At 46.6% G+C, this 16282-nt stretch overlaps 2 protein-coding genes across 2 annotated transcripts in view; one reads left to right on the top strand and one right to left on the bottom strand.

The window, feature by feature from the left end:
* The first annotated feature begins 1549 nt into the window (after nt 1–1549).
* On the top strand, nt 1550–14952 carry eif2b2 (eukaryotic translation initiation factor 2B, subunit 2 beta). Its single transcript, XM_060829539.1, has 8 exons — nt 1550–1739; nt 2952–3072; nt 5266–5411; nt 5753–5916; nt 7621–7716; nt 7933–8070; nt 9173–9239; nt 13701–14952. Exons 1-8 carry the CDS (start codon nt 1589–1591, stop codon nt 13856–13858), a joined length of 1041 nt encoding a protein of 346 aa, XP_060685522.1. The 5' UTR covers nt 1550–1588; the 3' UTR covers nt 13859–14952.
* mlh3 (mutL homolog 3 (E. coli)) overlaps nt 14458–16282 on the bottom strand; it is a 50558-nt gene continuing 48733 nt past the window's right edge. Inside the window, exon 13 of the mRNA XM_060829021.1 lies at nt 14458–14920. Within this exon, the coding sequence (XP_060685004.1) occupies nt 14849–14920 (72 nt within the window). The 3' untranslated portion in view covers nt 14458–14848. The remainder of the gene's footprint in view (nt 14921–16282) is intronic.

Genomic DNA, 16282 nt, shown 5'->3' with positions numbered 1-16282 from the left:
AACTGGTCCTCCTGGGAGCAGATGCGGCGGAAATGAAGGAATTGGGAATACGGGATGGCGTTTTTACAGGGGGCAGGGAGGAGGTGGTGTAGTCTAGGTAGCTGTGGGAGTCAGTCGGTTTATAGTAGATGTCTGTGTTGATTCGGTCGCCCGAGATAGAAATGGAAAGGTCTAGGAAGGGGAGGGAGGAGTCTGAGACGGTCCAGGTGAATTTGAGGTCGGGGTGGAAGGTGTTGGTAAAGTGGATGAACTGTTCAACCTCCTCGTTGGAACCCTCCTGCATCGATACAGACCTGATCCCCATAACCCTGCATTACCCATGGCTAATCCACACAGTTTTCACACCCCTGGACACTATGGACAATTTAGCATGGTCAATCCACCTAACCTGTACATCCTTGTACTGTGGAAGGAAACCAGAACACTGGCAAATATCCATGCAGACATGGGAAGAAAATGCTCACTTCACACAGTCATCCAAAACTGGAATTAAATCCAGGTCGCTGGAGGTTCGAGGCCAATTCCATTTGTCGTCTTTATTACCTGCTATACCTACAAACTAATTTTCTGCATCTCATGCCCAATGGCACCAAATCCTTTGTGAAGTTTTCCTTTCAACGTTTTTCTCCATTCAGAGTTGCCTTTTCGTTCTTCTGATCTTACCAACGTCAAACTCCATCTGCCAATTTTTGGCCCATTTAGCCATCCACTGTAATCCATTTATAAATTCCTTATTTCAATATACTTTTCCACATATTTGCAAATTTGGCTATAGTATATTCTATCCCTGCATCCAAGAAATTAATGTAGCTTGTAAATAGTTGGGGACCAAGGAGTGAACCCTATGGCATCTGTGCAGGAGTGCCTCAGGGTAGTGTTCTAGGCCCAACCATCTTCAGCTCCACCATTTGGTCAGAAGTGGAGATGTTCAGCACCATTTACAATCCCTCAGTGCAAAATCTGGACAATATCCACACTAGTCCACTCCTGGGCACAACAGAATGATTCAGAGTAATTTACAGCAACAAGAGAGAGCAGGTGGCCTTTCAAAGGCACACCAACATTATTCCTGGAGCAATCTAAACCTTCATGTACTGACATCCCAGTTGCTGCTCTACCTCCCAATGTTCCTTCAGGCCCAGACTAACCCCATAACTCAGGACAATACTTTACACCAGTTCCCATCTCGCCCCTCAGGGTGAGGGGAGGGCAGCAGCTGATGGGCCAAAGGGGCATGGGGGAGGGGCATGGGGGAGGGGATGGGGGGGAGGGGAGGGGAATGGCTGAAGGGGGGAGGGGAATGGCTGAAGGGGGGAGGGGGAATAGCCATCCCCCTCCCTCTCTCCCCCATCAGCCTTCCCCCTACCCTCCCCTCCCCCCCAGCCATTCCCCCTCCCCCCCCCAGCCAGGGTGGGAGGGAGATTGGGGTGGGAGGGGGGTGGGAGGGAGATGTGGGGGCGGGGGGGGTGATCGCTTTCCCTCACCAACATGGCGCCCGGTCCGTTCCGCTGACCCACCGGTTGGTGGTTTCCGGTTCCGGCCGGTCCGCCGGTGGTTCTCTTCCCCCGGGTTGTATTTGAGTTCCGCCATGCCGGCCACGCAGCCCGATGTGTCCGAGCGGGTCTCCGCCTTCCTCGGACAGTTGTCCCGGGGGGAGCTCCGCCGCTCCGGGGAGGTTGCGGCCGGAACTGCGGGCCTCATGCGGCAGATCGTGGCTCACAGCCGGTGGAACAACGCAGGTATTGGGGAAGAGGGAGAATATACCCCTGGGTCTGGGGTATTTAACCCCCCAGTCACCCCCTGGGACTGGGGTATTTATGCCCATCACCCCCTGGGACTGGGGTATTTACCCCCCGTCACCTCCTAGGTCTGGGGTATTTACCCCCATCACTCCCCCCCCCCCCCCCCCCTCAGTCTGTGCACTTACCCCCCTAATCATTCACCGAGTCTGAGTATTTATCATTTACCCCCACTCACCCTTTGGGTCTGAGTATTTACCTCCAACCACTCCCTGGGTCTGGTTATTTAACCCATCACCCTTTTGGTCTGGGTACTAATTGTCTATTAGTCCCTGAGTCTGGGTATTTACCCCCCCCCCCCCCGAACCCCCGGGTCTGTCATGATATAGAGATGTCTATGTTGGACTGGGTGGACAAAGTTAAAAATCACATCACACCAGGGTATAGTCCAACAGATTTATTAGGAAGTACAAGTTTTCAGAGCACTGCTCCTTTGTCAGGTAGCTAGTGGAGCAGGATCATAGGACACAGAATGTATAGCAAAAGGTCATAGTGTCTTTCACTGATGCAATGCACTGAACAAACCGAGATTGCTGTTTTTGATTTACCCCCCCCCAATCACTCCCTGGGTCTGGGCATTTCTCCTCCTGCAGCCACCACCCCACGAGAGTCTGGGTATTTAATTCCCTCACCCCAGGTATTTCACCTGGGTATTTACCCCAACAGCCCAGTTGTTCATCCCTGTTATGGGCAGATCGGTGGCTCAGAGGTTAGCACTGCTGCCTCACAGCGTCAGGGACCCGGGTTCGATTTCAGCCTGAGGTGACTGTGCAAACTACACACCGACATTTTCCCCGTGTCTGCGTGGGTTTCCTCCGGGTGCTCTGGTTTCCTCCCGTAATCCAAAGATGTGCAGGTCAGGTGAATTGACCACGCTAAATTGCCCATAGTGTACAGAGATGTGTAGGTTAGGTGCATTAGCCAGGGATAAACTTAGAGTTATAGGGTGGGGAATGGGTCTGGGTGGGTTACTCTGCGGAAGATCAGTGTGGAGATGTTGGGCTGAATGACCTATTTCCACTCTGGACGGCTCATGCCTGAAATGTCGATTCTCCTGCTCCTTGGATGCTGCCTGACCTGCTGCGCTTTTCCAGCAACACATTTCCACTCTGTACAGATCCTATTCAATGTGCTGGGTTTTTTCTCCTTTAGGGGAGTTGCTGAATTTGATCCGAACAGAAGGACGGAGAATGATTGCAGCTCATCCCTGGGAGACCAGTGTGGGGAACATTGTTCGGCGAGTGATGAAGATCATCCGAGAGGAATACAGTCGGTGAGAGCAGTGAGTTGCTTTGACTAAGCCGGGAAGGTACAGGGTGATTGACTACACCTGGGCCCCTGGGTGTAATATTAGATGCTGGAAATAGTCAGCATGTCAAACAGTCTCTGAGGAAAAGGAAACCATTAATATGGTGAGACAGTGCCATGACAGGTTGGTTAGCAAATTGTTGTGGTTCTGTTCGCCGACGTTTCAACCCCTGTCTAGGTGACATCCTCAGTGCTTGGGAGCCTCCTGTGAAGCGCTTCTGTGATCTTTCCTCCGGCATTTATAGTGGCTTGTATCTGCCGCTTCCAGTTGTCAGTTCCAGCTGTCTGCTGTAGAGGCCAGTGCATTGAGTCCAGGTAACGATGTGTTTGTTTCTATCAACAAACCCATCGACCTGGACCCAATATACCGGCCAAATGGTGAATTGTGAGGATGATGGTGAATGACTTCAGAGAGACATTGACAAGTTGGCCAAATGGGCGGACACCTGGCAGATGCAGTTCAATCAATGCAGAGTAATGCATTTCGAAAGAAGAAACATACAGACTCACTGGTGCAACTTTGGAGACATTACAGGAGCAGAGGGATCTAAGGGTTTATGTGTTTGAGTTTCTGAAGATGGCCAGGCAAGTTAAAATAAAAAGTAGACAAGGAGGCTGGAAAAACACAGCAAGCCAGGCAGCATCAGAAGTTTCAGATGGAACCAGTCCTGAAGAAGGGTTCCACCCGAAATGTCGACTTCTCCACCTCCTGATGCTATCTGGCTTGCTGTGTTTTTCTAGCCTCCTGCTTGTCTACCTTGGATTCCAGCATCTGCAGGTTTTGTTTTTGTCTCTAACCAAGTTAAAACAGCCCACAAACAATAACAGAAATTGCTGGAAAAGGTCAGCAGATCTGGCAGCATCCATGGAGAGAAATCACAGTTGATGTTTCGGGTCGAGTGACGCTTCCTCAGAACTGATGGTAGCCAGGAGAAAGTTGTTTTTTAATGCAGAAGATCAGGTTCAGGGAGGGTTAAGGTGAAAACGATAGGTAAAAATAAAGCCCAAAGAGAGAGAACACTTGGACAAAGGAGTGTATAATGGTCAGCCCAGGAGAATGACAAGCGGTTAATGGGGACTGTTAGGGGCTAACAAGGGGTAAAGCACGAGTAGCTGAAACATCATGGCAGTGGGCAGGATGTGGACTTCACCAATTTCCTCATTTCCCTTTCTCCCACCTCACCCCAGTTCAGCACTGTCCGCATGACTTGTCCTACCTGCCTATCCTCCTTTCCACCTATCCACTCCACCCTCCTCCCTGACCTAACACCTTCACCCCCTCCCCCACTCACCTATTGTACTCTATGCTACTTTCTCCCCACCCCCATCCTCCTCTCATTTATCTCTCCACCCTTCAGGCTCTGTGCCTCTATTCCTGATGAAGAGCTTTTGCCCAAAATGTCGATTTTCCTATTCCTCGGATGCTGTGCTCTTCCAGCACACCTCTGCTCTAAACTCTGGTTTCCAGCATCTGCAGTCCTTGTTTTTACCATGTGATAACAAGGCCTAGTGTTGGGGTTGGGGTAAGGACATGGGGAAAGGTGCTCAGGCCCAAAAGTTATTGAACTTGATATTGAGTCCAGAAGGCTGCAGGATTCCCTGGCGGCAAATGTGGTTCTGTCCCTCCAGCTTATTTCACTGGAGTACAGCAGCAAGCCTAAGGCAGAGATGTTGGCCAGGGAACAGGGTGGGGTGTTGGTGTTGTCTTTAGGCTGGAACAGTTGTTAGATTTATAGGATCCTTGGGTTTATAAATAGAGGCACAGAGTATAAAAGGAAAGAAGTGATGCTACACCTCTACAAATCATGGTAGTTCGCCCCAATCCATTTCCAGGTCATTCCCACTTTCCGAATGAGTTCCGTACTGGAGTCCATTCACGAGATGATTTGTTCATAAGTTGGAGCACAATGCAGGACAATGGCAAGGGGCTGTTTGTAACATGTTCATACATTTAAAAACTACAACCATTTATGGGATCAGATTTGTAAGTATGTCCATACGTCAAATGTTTGTAAATCAGGGGCCCCCTATCCCATCAATGTTCCACCTCATGCTGATTCTTACTGAAGATGGAATGAGAATGAGTGAGGGTTTACATCAAGCAGAACAGGTCCTGCTGTATGCAGCGTACGGTGTTAACCTGGAAGTGGTTTTTCAGGCTTCGAGGCTGCATTGAGGAGACGGACCAGGATTCACTGCACAAGCTGCTAACGTCAGGCAGTCAAAGTGAGGATTTCAGTGTGAGCTTCACTCCCCTCAAAACCAATGTCATCGAAGTCATCAACGAACTTCTCGTGGAGCTTGGTACGTTTTGTGCTGGGGACGGGGGGGGGGGGGTGTGGGCTGGGGCTGGGAGTTGGGAATGCTGGGGGTGGGGCACAGGTTGAAGGTGGGAATACAGGCTGAGTGTGGAGGAAGCTGGGTGGAGGGATAGTTGGAAGTTAGAGGCTCAGATTGTGGGGTGCAGACTGGGAGTAGAGGATGAAACCTTTCTGAATGGGTGGCAAAGGAGGAATCGTGGGATGTGGGGGTCATGCAGGGAAAAAATCTGAGCGGGTCAGGCTGGAGAAACTGTTACTGTGACAAGAAGAGGTGTTTATTTGGCGTTGGGGCTGTGTGTTCATGGCTCACCTGTTGTTTGACAGAGGGTACGATGGATAACATCGCAATGCAGGCCCTGGAACACATCCATTCCAATGAGGTCATCATGACATTGGGGCGCTCCCCAACTGTTGAAGCATTTCTTAAAGACGCAGCTCGAAAACGCAGCTTCCATGTTATTGTCGCAGAATGTGCTCCCTACTGTCAGGTCAGTGAGTACACGTCTGGCCTCAGAGAGGAATCTATCCTTTATGGAGCCTGGGACAATGGGGAGCTGAGAGAGAATGACAGAAAGATCTTATTTATTAACAGCATTGTTCCCAATGTTGAGGCTGTCTCCCTTTCTGAAGGGAAATTATGCTTAACAAATCTACTGGGATTCTTTTTAGTGGATGATTTTAATGTTCAGACAGCTTTTGACAAAGCCCCACATAAGAGAGTAGCGTGCAGAATTAAAGGGCTGGGGATTGGGGGTAGTTTATTGAGATGGATAGAAAACTGGTTGGCAGACAGGAAACAAAGAGTAGGAATAAACAGGTCTTTTTTCAAGTGGTAGTTAGTGACGAGTAGGATACTGCAGGGATCAGTGCTGCACCCCAGCTATTCACAATAAACATTTTAACAATTTAGATGAGGGAGCTAAATCTAATATCTTCAGGTTTGCAAATCTCATAAGCTGGGTGGGAGGATGAGCTCTAAGGTGGATGCAGAGATGTTGCAGGGTGATTTGGACATGCTGAGTGAATGGCCAAATGTAGTTTTTTTTAAGATTAGATTACTTAGTGTTGAAACAGACCCTTCGGCCCAACAAGTCCACACTGACCTGCCAAAGCACACCCACCTAGACCCATTCCCCTGCACCTAACACTATGGGCAATTTAGCGTGGCCAATTCACCTGACCCGCACATCTTTGGACTGTGGGAGGAAACCGGAGCACCCGGAGGAAACCCACACAGACACGGGGAGAACGTGCAAACTCCACACAGTCAGTCGCCTGAGGCGGGAATTGAACCCGGGTCTCTGGTGCTGTGAGGCAGCAGTGCTAACCACTGTGCCGCCCACGGGAATAAAAACAGGAAGGCAGATTATTAACTGAACGGCAATAAATTGAGAAAGGGAGAGATGCAACAAGACCTGGGAGTTCTCATACACAACTCACTGAAGGCAAGCATGCAGGTGCAGCAGGTGGTAAAGAAGGCGAATGGTATGTTGCCTTTCATTGTGAGAGGATTTGAATACAGGAGCAAGAATGTCTTGCTGCAATTGTACAGGGCCTTGGTGAGACCACACCTGGAATATTGTGTGCAGTTTTGGTCTCCTTATTTGAAGATGGATGTCCTGGCGATGGAGGGAATGCAGAGTAAACACAGGAAGAATGTTCCCAATGGGACTTCATCTGACAAAGGAATAGCGCTCCGAAAGCTTCTGATTTTAAATAAACTTGTTGGACTAAAACCTGATATCATATGACTTCTGACTTTGTTCCCAATGGTGAGGAGGTCCAGAACCAGATGTCATAGGGTACAGGGTAAGCCATTTAGGAATGAGATGAAGAGAAATTTCTTCAATGAGTGGTGAGCCTGTGGAATTCTCTGCCATAGAAAATGGTTGAGACCAAAACATTGAATATTTTTAAGAAGTAGTATGATATTCTGCGGGCTAAAGGGATTAAAGCTATGGGGTAACAAACAGGAATGGGGACTGAGTTGGATGATCAGCTTTGGTCTTACTGACTGCTGGAGCAGGCCCAAAGGGCTGAATGGCTTACTCCTATTTTTGGTATGTGTGAGTCCCCTGCTCCCTCCCCGTGTTGTACCTCCTCTCCTCTCTCACCTGTCCTGTTGTCCCCCCTTCCCCATTTCACCCGAACCCCCCATTCCTGTGCAGTGCTCTGACTGTTTCTGTTTGCAGGGTCACGAGATGTCACTTGCTCTGTCTGCAGCTGGGATTGAGACGACCGTCATCACTGATGCAGCCATCTTTGCTGTGATGTCCCGTGTTAACAAGGTGACATTCCCCTGCTGTATTGTGCACGGACTAGGCTGAGCCAGAGGTTGGGTGTGGGTTCTTGCTTTCTCATTTCCCTCTGATACAGTGTGTATGAGTGGGTTGGGGGGAGGGGAATGCACGTATGAGGGGAGGTTTGGGGATAGTCTGTTTCTGTGAAGGTGCAGGCTGTGATGGGGATACACTGCTGATCTCTCACCCTTGCTGTTTTGGTAGGTGATCATTGGCACAAAGACCATTCTTGCTAATGGGGGACTACGAGCTGTGAATGGGGCTCATACACTCGCCCTTGCAGCCAGGCACCACTCCACACCCGTCATTGTCTGTGCTGCCATGTTTAAGCTGTGTCCACAGGTAGGTACTCTGCTCCAATTCTAAACATCTTGTTAACCAGTTGACAAAAGAAAGAACTTGAATTTCATAACAACATCAAAAATAGGAGCAGGTGTTGGCCATTCATCCCTGTCTTTCTATCAGATCTTGGCTAACCTACCTCAGGCCTCCACTCTGATGCCAGCTCCTCATAGTCTTTCATTCCTCTGTTTCTAAAATGTATCTGCCTCTTCTATAACTGTGTTCAGTGATCTAGCCTTCACAGCTCTATGGGTGGAGAATTCAAGACATTTACTACTCTCTGGGAGAAGAAATTCCTTCACATTTCAGTCTTAAATGAGTGTTCCCCTACACCCTTGTGAATGTCAGTTAGCTGGACATCTGATTTGTGATGCCAGGTAATGTCATCAGCTGAGGTTACTAAAAAGGACTGTCCTTCTCAAGCTCTGACTGTACTATCCCTGGCGAAAGTGAGGACTGCAGATGCTGGAAAAGTATAGTAGGTCAGGCAGCATCCGAGGAGCAGAAAAATCAACATTCAGGACAAAAGCTCTTCTTTGTCAGAGGAGCATTTGATGGACCAGTGCAGATAGAACTTTATCATGGGTTAGATGCATTAGTTAGGGGTAAATATAGAGTAGTAGGGGAATGGGTCTGGGAGGGTTACTCTTTGAGGGTCGTGTGGACTTGGGCTGAAGGGCTTGCTTCCACACTAGGGATTCTATGATTCTTTATCTAACCTCATGCTGTTTTAAAAAAAAAACAAATGCTAGTAGTTTTTAGCTTTTTTTTCCTGTCAGTTTAAGTGTAGAGAAAGTTATATTCTGTATCTAACCCCATTCTGTCTCTGTCCTTGTGTTGTTGAGAAAGTATCCCATTCTGTATCCTCAGCTTGTAAAAGTTGGACAGTGTTTGGGTTCTAGTTCCCAGTGCAGTTGAATGAACTCTTTCTCCACATCCAGCACTGGAAACTGTTGTTCCCCAAACTGAGTCAATAGGCCCCTTGAATTATTGATGAAAATGTGAAATTGTCTGAACTCTCAGTCCATGACAGAGTATGGCCAGTTCCTGGGTTAATTTGTTGCTTAATGTGTTTTTGTTCATCTGTTTCTTTGTTTTGCAGTTTCCTAATGAGGAGAACACATTTAATAAGTTTGTCTCACCGCAGGAGGTGCTTCCTTTCACAGAAGGTAGGTAACCCTGGTCACAGCATCAGCATCGGGCAATACACTGTGTTCTTCTCCATGTAGGGACTAGTTGGTTGTGTGTGAGGGAGCTGTCAATGTATTCACACCAGTCTGCAGCTGGTGCCTGGTAAGTGGCTGGCATCAGTGCCTCCTTGCTGTACTTATGTGATTTGAAATGAGGATCTGCTACACCAGATTCTACAATACGTTTCTTTGTTTCCGTCAGTGAGATGGTAGGGTAGGTGGGACAGAACAAGAGAGTTTTCAGTCTTTTGAGGCTTTGATAAAGCTGTATTTGTACAGGTCTGGTGTCTTTGTGTCCTACAGTGACATCAAACTGAGGTACTGAAATAGCTGAAAGCATTATTAGTTTTTTAAATTGTTTTAGAGACGCGTAACCTTTATAGCCATTGGCTTCTTACTGGAGATGGCACTATCTGGGCCCTCTTGTCCTTTGTGCAAATATAACTTCCCTGATGCCAGCCATCAATACTCTTGTAGAACAAATAACATTACTGTGCAGTACAGGCCCTTTGGCCCTCAATGTTTTGCAAACCTGTGAAATTAACCTGATGCCCATCTAACCTACACTGTTCCATTATTATCCATCGGAGGCTGAAGGGTGACCTTAGAGGTTTACAAAATTATGAGGGGCATGGATAGGGTAAAGAGGCAAAGTTTTTTTCCCTGGGGTCTGGGAGTCCAGAACTAGAGGGCATAGGTTTAGGGTGAGAGGGGAAAGATATTAAAGAAACTTACGGGGCAACTTTTTCACTCAGAGGTACGTGTATGGAATGAGCTGCCAGAGGAAGTGGTGGAGGCTGGTACAATTGTAACATTTAAGAGGCATTTGGATGGGTATATGAATAGGAAGGGTTTGGAGGGATATGGGCTGGGTGCTGGGACTAGATTGGGTTGGGATATCTGGTTGGCATGGGCGGGTTGGTCTGTTTCCATGCTGTACATTTCTATGACTATGACTCTATACGTATGTCCAATGCCCATTCAAATGCCCTTAACATCGACGAGTCTACTACTGTTGCAGGCAGACCATTCCACGCCCCTCCTACTCTGAGTAAAGAAACTATCTCTGATATTGGTCCTACATCTAGCACCCCTCAATTTAAAGCCATGTCCCATCGTGTTAGCCTTTACCATCCAAGGAAGGAGGCACTCCCTGTCCACCCTATCTAACCTTCTGATTATCTTAGATGTCTTGATTAAGCCACTTCCCAACCCTCTTCTCTCCAATGAAAACAGCCCCAGTTCCCTTAGTCTTTCCTTGTAAGACCTTCCTTCCATACCAGGCGATATCCTAGTAAATCGCCTCTGAACCCTTTCCAAAGCTTCCACATTACTTCCTAAAATGCAATACTCCAGGTGTGGCCTTACCAGTGTCTTGTACAGCTGAAGCATGACCTTGTGGCTCCGAAACTCAATCCCCCTAATAATAAACGCCTACACGCCATATGCCTTCTTAACAACCCCATCAACCTGGGTAGCATCTTCCAGGGATTTATGCACCTGGACGCCGAGAATTGTATCATTAGTCCAGTACCCTGTTACTTCTTCCAAAGTGAACTACCTCACACTTTTCCGCATTTGTCACTTCTCAGCCCAACTCTGCGTCTTATCTATGTCTCTCTTTAGCCCACCACATCCTTTGGCACTGTCCACAACTCTGTCTACCTCAGTGTCATCTGCAAATTTACTAACGCATCCTTCTATGCCCACATCCAGGTCACTTAGAAATATGACAAACAGCAGTGGCCCCAAAACAGATCCTTGCGGTACCCCACTGATAACTGAACTCCAGGATGAACATTTCCCATCAATCACCACCCTCTGTCTTCTTTCAGCAAGCCAATTTCTTATCCAAACCACTAAATCACCTTCAATCCCAAAACTCCGTATTTTGTGCAATAGCCTACCGTGTGGAACCTTCTCAAATGCCATATTGAAGGCCATATACACCACATCAACTGCTTTACCTTCATCCACTTGTTTTGTCACCTTCTGAAAGAAATCAGTAAGGTTAGTGTACATAACTGGTGTCACTGCCTTTTACCGTCATGGAACACTGTCAACAGATGTAAAGACGGAAAAAACTGCAGATGCTGGAAATCAGGAACAAAAACAGAAATTGCTGGAAAAGCTCAGCAGGTCTGGCAGCATCTGTGGAGTGATGTCTTCATAAATGCTGTCAGACCTGCTGAGCTTTTACAGCAATTTCTGTTTCTATTACTGTCAAAAGGGGTCCCTGACTTAATGCAGGTACAGGGTATTGGTTACAAAAGGAAAGATCAGATAATCTACAAACATGCCTTGTTCACTACATTGGGAAAAGTTTCTCCATCCATTCTGCTGTCATTCATGGGATGTGAGTGTTACTGACTATGTTAGCAATTATGGCCCATCTCTGGTTGTCCCTTGAAGGTAGTGGTGAGCTGCCTTCTTAAACCACGCAATCCATTTGTAGATACACCTGTAATGCCATTAGTGAGAGGGAGTTCCAGGATTTTGACCCAGTGACACTGAAGGAATGGTGGTATATTTCCAAGTCAAGATAGTGTTTGGCTTGGAGGGAAACTCATAGATGGTGATGTTGCTGCTTTTATCCTTCTGAGTGATCGAAATAAAGGACGTAGAAAGTGCTCCAGACCTTGCTGCTCCCCCAGACAAACTCTTGCAGTACAGTTGCAACATTGGCATCTACTTAACAATGTGGAAAATTGCCCAGAAAAAAAAAAGGACAAATCCAACCCAGTTAATTACTGCTCCATCAGTCTCCTCTCGGTCATCAGGAAAGTGATGGAAGGTGTCATCAACAGAGCTATCAAGCAGCACCTGCTCAGCAATAACCTGCTCAGTGACGCCCAGTTTGGGTTCCCCCAGGGTCACTCAGCTCCTGACCTCATTACAGCCTTGGGTCAAATGTGGACAATAGAGCTGGATTCCAGAGGGGAGGGGAGAGGGACAGCCCTTGATATCAAGGCTGCATTTGACTTGAGTATGGCATCAAGAAGCCGTACAAAACTGGAATCACTGGGTATTGGGGTCAAACTCTCCACTGGCACATAGGAAGATGGTTGCGGTTGTTGGAGGTCAGTTGTCTCAGCTCCAGGACATTTCATAGGTATCCTAGCCCAGCGATCTTCAGCTGTTTCATCAATGACTTCCCCTCCATCATAATGTCAGAAGTGGGAGTGTTAGCTGATGATTGCTGGCAATTTCAGCACCATTCAACACTCCTCAAATACTGAAGCTCTCCATGTTCAAATGCAAGATCTGGACAATATCCAGGCTACGGCTGACAAGTAGGTAAAAATAATGACTGCAGATGCTGGAAACTAGATTCTGGAGTAGTGGTGCTGGAAAAGCACAGCAGTTCAGGCAGCATCCGAGGAGCAGGAAAATCGACGTTTCGGGCAAAAGCCCTTCATCTGGGTCGAAACATTGATTTTCCTACGCTGACAAGTGACAAGTAATATTTACATCAAACAATCCATGGCCACTACTATTTAGAACGACAAAGGCAGCAGATAGATTAAGAGTTTTGAAAAGATTTGTAGCTCAATTTGAGGTTCTGGATGTAGGTTTTCAGCTGAAGCTTCATCCGGAGGCTCACTGATGATGTCACCTAGTATGATGACAAAACGTCTGAAAACAAACCTTCCAGCTCAACGACATCATCCTACATCCAGCAGCAGATACATGGTAGCACCATGTCCTGTAAGTTTCCCTCCAGGCCATTTGTCATGCTGACTGAGAAATACTTCACCTTCCTTTACTGTCACTGAGTCAAAATCCTGGAATTCTCTCCTGAACAGCATTGTGAGTCTACCTACAGAACATGGACAGCAGCAGTTCAAGAAGGCAGTACTACCTTCCAGTGGATGGGATGGGCAATAACTGTTGGTCAAGTGACACCTAATTCATACAGACCTAGACTACACTCCTGATAGTGGACTTTAGATCTGTAATTGTCTTTGTAAGCAAATATCAAAGATAACCCAGTACCATCGGATCAGCCAGATGATCAAACAGATCAGTTACCCACGACAAAAGTGCCAATCTGTGACCTGCTCTTGTAACTACTGTATTTATGTGGCTAGGCCAGTTCAGTTTCTTGTCAACAGTCACTCTCAGGATGTTGATAGTGGGGGATTTATTGATGGTAACACTATTAGATTTTCTCTTGTTGAAGATGGTCATTTTCAGGTACCCCTTATGCAAGGATTGCTTGCAATGTCTCAGTCTAGCACTGCTAACACTGATCTTTCAGCTTCAGTATCTGAGCAGTTCTGAATGATATTAAACATTGAACCTTGGCTGTAATCCCATTTCTCCTCCTCTCACCTCCTTTAGGCTTTCTCTTGCCTTTCTACCTTGAGTGTGTCTGTCACTTTTCTCCCACCCAAACACTACTATGGTGACAGTTCAATTGTTGTTTGTTTCTTACAGGTGAGATTCTGTGCAAAGTGAGTGTTCACTGCCCTGTGTTCGATTACGTTCCGCCAGAGCTCATCACTCTGTTCATTTCCAACGTTGGAGGAAATGCCCCCTCCTACATTTACCGACTGATGAGTGAACTCTACAATCCTGATGACCATCACCTCTGATTTAATAAAACTCAGAGAATCTGTTTCTATTTAATCAGAGACTAAGCTCTCCATATCACAGACCACTCCACAGCCAGATACATGCACATTACCCTCCACAGAAGCAGGAACTGAGCTTCTGCCTCATCCCTCAGTGCAGTTAATGGACAGGCCAAGGTGAGACAGAAAATGCTATTAATAGAAAAACAGAGTTTGTGTTTCAGATTACTGACTCTTGATTGGAACTGAGAAAATATAGAAATAGAATAGGTTTAAGCAAGCATCAGAACAAGAGGGCTTTCTGATTGAACTTTGCCCTAAGGACAATGAGACAAGTAAAGAAATAAAAGGTGGGTCTGGGACAGAATCAAGTAAAATGAGAGGAGGAACCGAAGTAAGTGAAGAAACTAGGGACAGTGATTACAAGCTGAAATTGTTAAACTCAGTGTTGAGACCAGATTGGCTGAGGTCCTGGTTATTGAGCTTCACTGAAACATTAGAGAAAACAAGGTGGAGAATTGAGGCCAGTGAGAAAGTGAGAACGTATGGAAACACAGCACAAAGTGCACTGCTGTATAATATTTGGGATAAACCAGCTGAATGGCAACTTACTCCTTTATATTAACAAACTATTTATTCAATAAATAAGTAGTAATAATGGAATGTGCATAAAACAATGGCTTGCTGTGACAGCAGCTGACAGTTCCTGGGCACAAAGGGGAGTCCTGCTCCTAAGTACCATTGAAAGTGTGAGTGGCCATAGTTCATGCTTTTACAGATGGCAAAGCCTGATGTTAAATGCCCATATGGACTACACTGCTCCTTCCCATACAGTCTATCAGGCAGAAGATGCATAGTGCCAACTGTGAGGAGACAGCACTTTATCCATTTCACATCAGGTACCACCAGGAAACTGGAGGCATTGATTAAGTGATGGTGCAAGCATTGTCATTACAAAGAGCTTTAGGTAAAAATTCCACCCACAGACGTCTGGACTGTTGCCACGGCCAATTAAATACTTCCACTGTTGAACCGGGCTTCACACAACTGGTGCAGTTTCTGTAAATTTGGTCTGTGATGAACCTATGGATCAGAATAAATGGAAATTGAATCAATCTTTAGATGGTTATAATCAAAAGAATGGAGTGATTTTTATTTGTGGAATATAATCAATGAATAAGTAACAGACCAGTATGCACTGACTAATCTCAGAACAAACCCACTGACTCCACAACTAAACCAAACTTTGCTGATAGTAAAAACTCCATTTCATTAATGACACTAATGTTGGTGGAGTGGTGGACAGTGTGGAAGAGGCTGCAGGGGGACTTGGATAAACTGCAGCGTGGGCTGAGGGGTGGCAAATGAGTTCAATGCAGCTAAATGTGAGGTGATGCACTTTGGGAAGAATAACAGGAAGGCAGAGTACTGGGTCAATGGAAAGATGCTTGGTAGCGTGGATGTGCAGAGGGATCTTGGAGTCCCATGTACATAGATCCCTGAAAGTTGTCATCCAGGTGGTTAGTGCTGTTAAGACGACATACGGTGTATTAGGTTTTATTGGCAGAGGGATTGAGTTCCGGAGCCGTGATGTCCTGCTGCAACTGTACAAAACACTAGTGTGGCTGCACTTGGAATATTGTGTACAGTTCTGGTCGCCCCATTATAGGAAGGATGTGGAAGCATTGGAAAAGGTGCAGAGGAGATTTACCAGGATGTTGCCTGGTCTGGAGGGAAGCTCTTATGCAGAAAGGCTGAGAGACTTGGGTCTGTTCTCATTGGAAAGAAGAAGGCTAAGAGGGGATTTGATAGAGACATACAAGATGATTAGAGGATTAGATAGGGTAGACAGTGAAAGTCTTTTTCCTAGGATGATGATATCAGCTTGTACGAGGGGGCATAGCTACAAACTGAGGGGTGATAGGTTTAAGACAGATGTCAGAGGCAGGTTCTTTACTCAGAGAGTGGTAAGGGCGTGGAATACCCTACCTGCTAATGTAGTTAACTCACTCACTTTAGGGAGATTTAAACAATCCTGGATAAGCATATGGATGATGATGGGATAGTGGAGAGAGGGTGGGCTTGGATTAATTCACAGGTCAGTGCAACATCGAGGGCTGAAGGGCCTGTTCTCTACTGTATTGTTCTATGTTCTCCCTGTGTTCCAATGATGCTACCTTTCACAACCATGTTTTTGTCATCTTTTTCCCATGAGGATTCCTTCTCCACACCTCAGAGGTGAACAGAGTTCCCACCCTTTTCCAACCCATTTCCTCATCCCTTCTCCCTCCCTCACAGAATTATGATAGGAACACTGAATTTGTCAACTATTGATTTTCCCTTCTGCCTCCCCCTCCTTGCTCTGTGTCCCAGTGTTTGGTTTTCTTGGTTTTGTTTACAGCACAGCTGACCTATTTTCTGTTAACTCCACCGACAGTGGATCTT

Source organism: Hemiscyllium ocellatum, chromosome 8 (genome assembly GCF_020745735.1).
Source record: "Hemiscyllium ocellatum isolate sHemOce1 chromosome 8, sHemOce1.pat.X.cur, whole genome shotgun sequence".
Classification (NCBI taxonomy): domain Eukaryota; kingdom Metazoa; phylum Chordata; class Chondrichthyes; order Orectolobiformes; family Hemiscylliidae; genus Hemiscyllium; species Hemiscyllium ocellatum.
Note: the sequence above shows the minus strand (reverse complement) of the source record. Positions and strands in the feature narration are given on the sequence as shown.

What these genes read in the sequence shown, in the direction of transcription:
- eif2b2 (XM_060829539.1), top strand. Translation starts at nt 1,589, where the DNA reads ATGCCGGCCACGCAGCCCGATGTGTCCGAGCGGGTCTCCGCCTTCCTC. An exon ending in CAGCCGGTGGAACAACGCAG is followed by an intron (nt 1,740 to 2,951) that starts GTATTGGGGAAG and finishes TTTCTCCTTTAG; the next exon opens with GGGAGTTGCTGAATTTGATC. An exon ending in TGTTTAAGCTGTGTCCACAG is followed by an intron (nt 8,071 to 9,172) that starts GTAGGTACTCTG and finishes TTTGTTTTGCAG; the next exon opens with TTTCCTAATGAGGAGAACAC.